At 47.0% G+C, this 9,542-nt stretch overlaps 1 protein-coding gene across 5 annotated transcripts in view; it reads left to right on the forward strand.

The window, feature by feature from the left end:
• MSRA (methionine sulfoxide reductase A) overlaps positions 1-9,195 on the forward strand; it is a 462,984-nt gene extending 453,789 nt beyond the window's left edge. For all 5 annotated transcript variants that reach the window (XM_086703799.1, XM_025921718.2, XM_086703802.1 and 2 more), the window contains one exon: positions 8,428-9,195. In XM_086703799.1, the coding sequence (XP_086559925.1) occupies positions 8,428-8,592 (165 nt within the window). In that variant the 3' untranslated portion in view covers positions 8,593-9,195. The remainder of the gene's footprint in view (positions 1-8,427) is intronic.
• The last annotated feature ends 347 nt before the right edge of the window (positions 9,196-9,542 follow it).

The following is a 9,542-nucleotide window of genomic DNA, read 5'->3' on the forward strand; positions in this document are numbered from 1 at the left end:
GATGAATGAATAGATAAACAGAATGTGGTCTATACATATAATGAGTGTCATTCAGGCCTTAAAAAGGAAAGAGGTTCTGACACAGGCTACAATATGGATGAACCTTGGGGACATTATGCTGAGGGAAATAAGCCAGACACAAAAAGGCAAATACTATGTGATTCCACTTACGTGAGGTACCTAGAGTAATCAGATTCATAGAGACAGAAAGTAGAATGGGGTTGCCAGAGGCAAAGGGATGGGAGGAACGGGCAGGTATTATTTCACGGGTAATGAGTTTTAGTTTTGTAAGATGAAGAGTTCTAGAGATTAGTTGCACAACAATGTGAATGTACTTAAAAATGGTTAAGGTGGAAAATTTGAAGTTATGTGTGTTTTACCATGACTTAAAAAACAAAAGTCAATGAGATGGCCTGAGAAATCTACATCACACATTTTGAGTTCCAGGGATGTGAGCAGGGTAGAGAAAGAGTATGATCCAAATATAGGATGATTCATGGTTAGAACTCTTTTGGAAATTTTGAAATAATAAACATCCCTCTCTAAGGGAAAGGTACATCTTTATCTGACCACCTGGGACAGTGTGCCTTATTGTAATAATGGAAATGATCAGGAAACAGGGGTTCTAGTCCTATCTCTGCAGCTTACTGGCAAGTGGCTTGAGACAAGCCTCCTCTTTCCCTGGGCTTCACTGTCCTGCACTGAGAAATAAGAAGAATAATTCCTCCCTTTTACAGTTAATGAAAGCCTCACTTAGACTAGAGTGTGTGAGGAAGCCCCTTGGAGAATCTGCAACTCGGGACAAATGCAAGGGCTTGGGATTAGTGCTGGCCTCTCTGCCCTGTTGCACTTCTAACCTGATCTGTTGATGCTCCATCATAGACTCTGTTGCTGTGACCACCAGGCTGTGCTTTTTCAGGGTGGTGTAAGAGTCATTTCCATGCAATATGTTGAGTATACCTGGAGACTCAGGAAACCTTGGTGAAGCTAATAATAAGCTTGTTAGCAGGTTGCAGTAAGCAGAGCGGCCACTTGTTCATTAACTTTATTAAAAGAAAGGCTTCCTGTTGGTAGTTCTGGAAAGATGGGTTGGGCCCAGGGTGCTCCTGTGGGCAGAACGTCTGTAAGGGAGTGGCCCAGTGACTTCCTCGGGTACTTGTGCTTGGCAGGAGTGGTGGGAACTGGAGACACCTGTTGGGGATGGAGGGGAGCTCTGCCACAGCTTATTGATGACCACCTCTTTTCCTTGCCCCACAGAGCTCAGCTGCACAGCTGTAGAAGTAGGAAGTGCATGGTGGGTGTACGTGGAGGCCTATTTTAGGAGAGGAGGATGGGTGGGCCTGCTTTCTTCCAGTGTGCATGGGAGCTGATAGCAAAGGAAGCCAGTACTGCCATGTGGTTAAAATATGCCAGAGTGCCATGCACTTTGTGTCCCTTTTCTGGGATCCTCATAAGAGCTGTGAGCTAGGTATTGTGCCCATTTTACAGATAGCAAAGCTCCTTCTGGGAAGAACATGATATGAGAATAAAGGCATAGAAGAATTTGTGGGGTCATCTAAGAAAAGGGTGAAGTAAGAATCTGTGAGAAAAGCATGACTGATCAATTTTATTAGGTGACCTTCCAGAGATTTCCTGATCAAGATGTCACACTGATGTAGGTTATTTTAGATAGGTCTCACTTACTTCCCTCCAAAAAATCAGCAAGAAAAAAAATGCCACAAACAAGAGGCTTTGGTTAATTATATTGGAGCCAATAAGAGTAGGCAACAGAAAAATGAGGCGTATGGAGGGTCAGGCCTGATCATTTCTTCTTCTGGTGCTGGTCTTGGTTGAGGAACCCAGCAGAGGGGGCATGCAGGTCTTGGCTTTCCATGTGGCAGTGAGAGACCAAGCCCTGGAGCCTGGAGAAGGCAAGGACTAGTGGAGCCCTGAGGTTTGACCAGCCAGAGAGTGGATTTCCTGGCAGTGTCATCATGGAGTTTAAACTTTATTAAATGAGTGTAGAGGATACTCAATATTACATTAGTTTCAGATGTACAACATAGTGATTCAATAAGTTTATACATTATGCTGTGCTGATCACAAATGAATCTACCATCTATTACTATACAATGCACCATGATTTCATTCACTGTATTCCTTAACTGTACCTTTTATTCCTGTGACTTCCTCATTCCATAGCTGGAAGCCTGTATCTCTCACACCCCTTCACCTATTTTTCCCTGACTCCCCATCCTCCTCCTCTCTGGCAATCATCAATTTGTTCCGTGTTTATAGGTCTCATTCTCCTTTCTGTTTATTCATTTGTTTTTCTTATATTCCACATATGAGTGAAATCATATGATATTTCTCTTTCTATGACTTATTTCACTTAGCATAATATCTTCCAGGTCCATCAATGTTGTCACAAATGGCATGATCTCATCATTTTTTATGGCTGCATAATACTCCACTGTATATATGTACATGTGTGTGCACCACATCTTCCTTACCCATTCATCTATTGATGGACACTTTTAGGTTTCTTCCATATCTTTATTGTTGTAAATAATGCTGCAATAAATATAGGGATGCGTATATCTTTTCGATTTAGTGTTTCGTTTTCTTTGAATTATTGGATCATAAAGTATTTATACTTTTAATTTTTTGAGGAACTTCCATGCTGTTTTCCACAGTGGCTACACCAGTTTGCATTCCCACCAATAGTGCACAAGGGTTCCTCGTCAACACTTGTTATTTCTTGTCTTTTTTATTTTAGCCATTCTGACAAATATAAGGAGATATCTCATTGTTTCTGATTTGAATTTCCTAATGATTAGTGATATTGAGCATCTTCTCATGTGTCTGTTGGCCATCTGGATGTTTTCTCTGGAGAAATGTCTTCTTGTCTTCTGCCTATTTTTAATTTGATTATTTAGGGGGGTTTTGGTGAGTTACATAAGTTCTTTATATATTTTGGATATTAGCCCCTTATGAAACTGGACCACTTTCTAACACCATACACAAAAATAAACCCAAAATGAATTAAAGACCTAAATGTGAGATCTGAAACCATAGTGAAGTTTTGAGCCAACCTGGCAGTCACTTTGACCAGGCAAGTCCTTGATGACTTGCACTCATTCCCCATACCACAGGGCGGCTCTGTAGACCCTGAAGGAAGAACGCAGTCTTCTGGGGTGGCATCAGCCTGGGGCTGGAGGCAGGGCCCCCTAGCCTGGGGGCCCCTCAGGGATTCAACCTGTCAGGATTTCTATGCTTCAGGCTAGAGCATTTGCTGCACTTACTTTCAACTCTTTATCTGCCCCTTGATTTTCCTATGAACAACCCACTTTCATGAGTACAGCCTCCTTTTTAGAAGCTACCGGAAAACTTTGCAGGTGATGTGATTCATCATTTCTATAATCAGGAATGCTACATCATCAGCATGGGCCCCCCTTATAGACCGTGGAAGAGACCACAGAGGTTGTGGATTATGTGCTGCCCCAATTTAGCTCTCCTGACACTCCCGTCCCTTCCACAGTAGCAGGCAAGAGAGCCGCAGTGATGCTTGGATTGAGATAGCCCTCTGTCCTAATTCACTGAGGAAAAGTAAGTTACACAGAAATAGTGATACAGGGGCGTCTGTAGTTAGTTGGTTAAGTGTCTGACTCTTGGTTTCAGCTCAGGTCATGGTCTCATGGTTTGTGAGTTCAAGTCCTGTTTTGGGCTCTGTGTTCACAGTACAGAGCCTGTTTGGGACTCTCTGTCTCCTTCTCTCTGTCCCTCCCCTTCTCTCTCTCTCAAAAATAAGTAAATAAATGTTATTTAAAAAAATAAACATTGATACATTAGCCATTATTCATAACAAATTACTTATGACACCCCCACTACTGAATAGACCGCCTGATTTAGGAAAAGACTGAGGTTCACCCCACCAGCACCTACACTGCTTACACGTGGCCCAAATTGACCAGTGGACTTTGGAGGCTAGAAGGATCATCTGTAACCTGGTCTTCATCTTCACTTCCTCTTGCTCCTCCATCCCCCCCACCATCACCCCACTCACCCCCCCTCCGCAGAAGAGCTAACAGGCTTTTTCAAGAGCTATCAGAGATGCTGAGGTCATCCTTCTATGCAAGATGATTGATCCTCCCTGTATGGACATGGCCACTGAAACAGTCTAAAGAGTAATCCTACCTATGGAATTGGCCAAGGGTCTTTGACAAGGAAAGTGAGAGCCTAAGCACCCTGCTCCCCAAAGTCCCTGAGGTCCCCAAGGATGTGCTTTGGCTTGAAGCAGCAGCAGGGACCCAAGTGGAAGCCCCTAAGGTGAAATGAATCCCCAAGACTCATTAATCACTGAGATGAGGTCGAGAAACGAGAGTCCATACCCTCAAGGATCATATGGATCTGTATGTGTATTGTCAGAAGGGAGTGGAAGTGGCTTAGAGAAACAAAGGACAATTAGAATGCAATGTCAAAAGTACCAAAAATAATAGCCCTTTAGTGGGAGCCTAGACGTTGGAGCAACTCCTGCTTTATAGATTCAGGAAAGGTTTTATAGAGGTGGGGGCATTTGATCTCCATGCTGAGAGATGGGTAGCAGCTCACCTGATCTGGAAGAGAAGAAAGAGCATTCCAAGGAGGTTGTGTGCAAGGGAATGGAATGTTCAGGAAATGTATAAAGTTCTGTATCACCCACAAAAAGAGTTTTCAGAGAGGAAGGAAAAGGAAAGAGTTAGGAAAGGACCAGGGACGTGAGGCCTAGGATGTGGAGTGAAACCCAGCACAGAAAGGCCATTGGGTTCTCCTAAGGGTTTGGGGAGGCTTCACTTCATGGTTTAAGGAGGTGCCATTACCAGCATGTGCTCTCCTGGCTTCTGGGGACAATAATCAATCCCAGTCCTGAGTCCTGTTCTCTTTAACCCTGTAGCTCAAATAGTACAGTGGAAGGGCTGGAACAAAAGAGCGATGAGGGTTGGCACAGCTGACTGGCCCCAACCAGGTCTGAAACAAACCGGCCCCGGAATCCCCAGCACTGCCTCCAGCTGTGTGTGTCTGGCAAGACCTCTCCAGGAGATGGGCCTGGGAGGGCTGAGGACAGTGACCTGCTCCTGAAGCCATGTGTGTGAGAGAGCAGAGGCAGGGGACGTGGGGGAGGAGGAAAAGCAGATACTAGTTAGGATTTCTGTTTTCCTCTTCCCTTTTCTTTTACATACAGTTTCTTTCTCATGTGTTTGTCCTCCCTCCCCAGTTTTAGAGCGAGGGTTGAGGACAGCGACAGCCCTGTGCTCAGGGACGGCCTCAGCCTTGAGGCTGGCCACCCCAGCATGGATGGGACAATGTTGACCTCAGGCCCAGTGATGCCAAAATGCATCTCCCAGCCCAACGAGAACTGACCAGAACATCCCACCTTGTGCAGGAGGACAGCAAGTTCAGGAGGACAGCTTGGAGCTGTCTTCCATGGGTTTTCCTCACTGTTTATTTTAGTTTCTTCCTCTCAAATAAAAGTGAAGTGTCTGCCATCTTGTGGCAGAGGCCTGGTACTGCTGCCTGGGCCCCTACAGTCACCTTCCCACTGCTCCCCCAGAAGGGATGCTGGCCCTCTGGGGTGGTCCGTGGGCAGGGGTCGGTGGGAGCTGGTGTGGAGAGGAGGAGGGAGCCTGGGCAGTAGTGCTCACTGGCACAGTCCTCTCCGCCTTGGTAAATAGGCTTCTGGAGACAGTGGCTGTGGGCTCTGGGGCCTCGGAGGACAGCCTTTTATGAAAGAAAAATAGGGCGAGTAGTGTGGGAGGAGGTCACCTTCAGAGAGGACAGGGCCTGGAGGGGGATGAGGCGAGTGAGTGGAGACCCTGGGAGACCTGGGGGCTGGGTCCTAGCCCTGAGGGAAGGGGGCAGAGGAGCTCAACAGCAGGCAAGCTCCTGTGCAGGGTGGCCACAGCCAGGAAGGTCAAAATATGTGGTCACATCAGCATATGAAAGACTCATGTCAGGACTCATGCATTAGCTCAAGTGAGAACCAGAGGGGAGCGTCTCTTGTGAGTGGATGAGCTCTCTGAGGGCAATCACGTGTGCACATGATTTCTGGGCTCCTGACCAGTGAGGGTGTCAACTCCACTTATAAATCTGGAGCCCTTTTATTTGGTATTTGAATCCAGCTACAAGAGACAGAGATCATGTGAAACCAGTCCTAGAAGCTCTGTGCCTCTCAAGTTGCACCAGGAAGGTCAAGTCATGACCTTACATCCTGTCCTTTCCACAAGTTCTCGACTACTGCCTAAAGCAGCCAGGATACTCCACAGGCCTCGTGCTTACCGTCTTCCCCAGAACAGTCCACCACCACAGCCACCCCATGTCCTGAAGTGGGCACTTGCCTCACAGGCAAATACTAGCAGTAATTTTAGTAAATGTCCAGTACATACCCCCCTGGGCACTGACCCATTTCCTATTGACAGTGATGTCATTTCTAACTCTAACTCTAACCAGGACAGTTAACCATTCCAGATTGTCATTCTCACTGAGGCTTTGGTTCCTGGAACCAATTGCTGTGTTAGCTGGAGTTCGGTCACGGAAACAGAGTGTTCAAGGTATTTCAAGCAGGAAGGTGGATTTTAAGCATCAAAGGGGTTTTGATGCTTCCAGACTCATTAGAAAGGCTGTTTGAGTGAGGATTGGGGAAAAGCACCACTGCATTTCAGGATACCAAGAAGTTACAGAAATTGCTGGGGATCACTGCTAATGACTTTGCCTGAAGCATGACTGTCAGTGATTGTCAGAAGAGCTGGTGGAGTCTCCAGTCTGATCTTTGGAGACATTCACGGCTGCACCTTCCAAATAATGGCTTCTCCTAAGCCTGCCAAATTTCACGTGTGCTTCTCTCATTGGTGGACTCTAAACTGGCGTGCTGTTGGCAATAGAATCTGGGAAGTGTATTTTCCAAGCTTCCAGCCTGTGCGGTATTAGGGCGAGCTGAGAATGTCAGGGATCAAGACACGATATCTGACACGCACTTTTAAATACGGATGATAATAATAGTACTTCCTTCATATGGCTGTTGTGAGGCTAAAATTAACACTGCGAAGTCTTTGCACAGAGTGTGGCATATGGTAAGCCCTCGATAATTGCTCGTTTACAAAAAATTGTCAAAACTGAAGTAGGAATGGCTCCTTGTTCTCATTTCTAACCCCTGTAAGGAAACTGGCTGTTTCCAAGCTGTGGGGTCCAACCCGCCTGCCTTGGCGACGATCCTGTTCCTTACCATCCTGGGCCCGTTTGGCATCAGATCCTCAGTCTGCCTCATTCTGGCTCAGAAGGCTGGATGGAGATACAGGAGGAAGGGGAAAGTTCTTAGGGAAATAGTGCAGCAGTGAATTGTGCTGGATTAATACTGGATTCCCCCTGCTCTGCAGAGGGAAAGACTTCATTTCAAATGGACCAACAGTCCATTTGACCAGAGACTGGTCACTTCCCTCCTGGAAACATGAGTCGGGGCTGTGCCTTGCACTTCTGTACCAAATGGAGTTCGCAAACCTGGGGGTCGAGTCTCTGTAACGTTGTGCCCAAATGCTCCAAGCAGCCTGTAACAAGAAAGAATCAGGGCACAGCTGAAATCCAAAAGGGAAAGGAAACAGGCTAAGATCCATGGGGAACAATGTCTATTTCTTAATCTGTCTCCTGCCCCAAATAGCTCTGCTCTCCTCCCCCACTTGTGTTTATGTGTCTGTTTCTTTCCCTGGCAGCAGATGCCACCAGGCCTTAAAGTAGGTCACAGAGGGCGAGGATGAGCTGACACAGGCCCTCAGGCCACGTCCTCCCTTGACCTCACTCCCTGGTTCCTGGGTCTGGAGACCCACAGGAGCCCATGCTCTCCAAGGCATCCTGGCCAGGTCCGTGCTCCCTAGAACCCAGCAAGTCAAGGTTCCTCTGTCCAGCCTGTGAGTGGGCAGGGGGCCTGTTCAGAAATGGCAGCAGAGGGGACAGCACTGAGTTGGGCTGTAGCCCTCCCCGCCTCATCCTGCCCCTGCCCTTTCATCCCCTCCAACCGCAGCCCTGCTTTACCGCCCTCAGGGATGCCCATTCTTCCCAGGGCAGCCAGAGAGCCCCATGTCCCTGCTGTTTACCCTGAGAAGCACTGGGGTCCCTTTCACATAGACCCACAGGTTCCAAACCAGGGCTCCTAGCATGTACCAGGGGCAGCAGTGGTGGGATGGGTAGAGTGCACAAATTAGAGTCAGGAAACCAGATTTCAGACCCCAGTCACCTGAGGCACAGGCCAGTGAGAGCGTGCCCAGAATAACCCAGCTGGGAAGCCACAGGTTACAGGCCTGCAAAGACCCACTGCACACCCCAAGCCACATGTGCCTGCCTCCCTCACAGCCCAGCCTCCCATCCCTCCTTGGGACCCTCTCTACCCAGCATCCGGTCCTCATGGTGCCTTTCTCTCTACAGGTTCTTTCAGAGCATGGCTATGGCCCGATCACGACCGACATCCGGGAGGGACAAACTTTCTACTATGCGGAGGATTACCACCAGCAGTACCTGAGCAAGAACCCTGACGGGTACTGCGGCCTGGGGGGCACTGGCGTGTCCTGTCCACTGGGTATTAAAAAGTAATTTCTCCCCATGTGGTCAGCGCTTGAGGTCACAGCAAAAATGCTTTCAACAAATTGGGCAATTCTTTTGTGGTTCAGGTCAGCAGCTTTTCAAAGTACACAGAGCACAAAGGCATTCATAAAAATCTGGTTTAATGAGGTGTAATTTACATGAAGTGCAATGAATGGCAAGTTGAGAACATGCAGTTTATCTTCTGATAAATTATGGTGGGACTAGAACTGTGACCTATTGGGGTCTGAATGAGGATAATGAGTATGCTTTGTTCCCCCTGCTTGGGCCGGGACGCCTGCCACAGAAGCTGGGGAAGGAAGCTGGGAGATTGTCGGACAGGATGAGGCACGTCGGACACCCTTTATCTGTGCCCTTTCCCACCTTACCTGCCCTCTGCCCTCCAGTGCCTTAACATCTGCAAACATTTATAGCCTCAATGAATCATTCACTGCAATACTTTGCTCTTCTGATCCTGTATGTGTAAGGGGCTTTCTCTCCTTTTCTGCCCTCCCATGGCAGAGAAAAGATGTGAGTTAGCTTGACGAATTCAAACACTTTGCTTACAGCTATGAGAAATGCTTGTTCTAATAAAAGTTTACAATCCAATACAAAGTGCCTCATGTCTCATCTGTCTTTTACTTTTAGGTAGGATATTTCTAAGTATTATAAGACAAAACCCTCAAAATTCCTTTCCCCCAAATGGAGAATATGATTGAAATTTTCAAGAACCATGTACGCCTCCGGCTCCTTTCAACTTCAGTGATAATAGCTGTTTTCCACACGCCTGTTCTGTTACAGCCATCACAACAGGTACTATTATAATTAGACACGTGCAATTCTTGCCCTTAAGAGTCTTTATACCCAAGACAAAGGGTGGTGGACCTAAGCAATGTCATCACATGAACAAATCAGATAATCACAGGTCCTGACAAATGATATGAAAATGATAAACAGGATAA

The sequence above is a fragment of the Puma concolor genome, chromosome B1, assembly GCF_028749965.1.
Source record: "Puma concolor isolate L17-30 chromosome B1, mPumCon1.1.hap2, whole genome shotgun sequence".
Taxonomy (NCBI): Eukaryota; Metazoa; Chordata; class Mammalia; order Carnivora; family Felidae; genus Puma; species Puma concolor.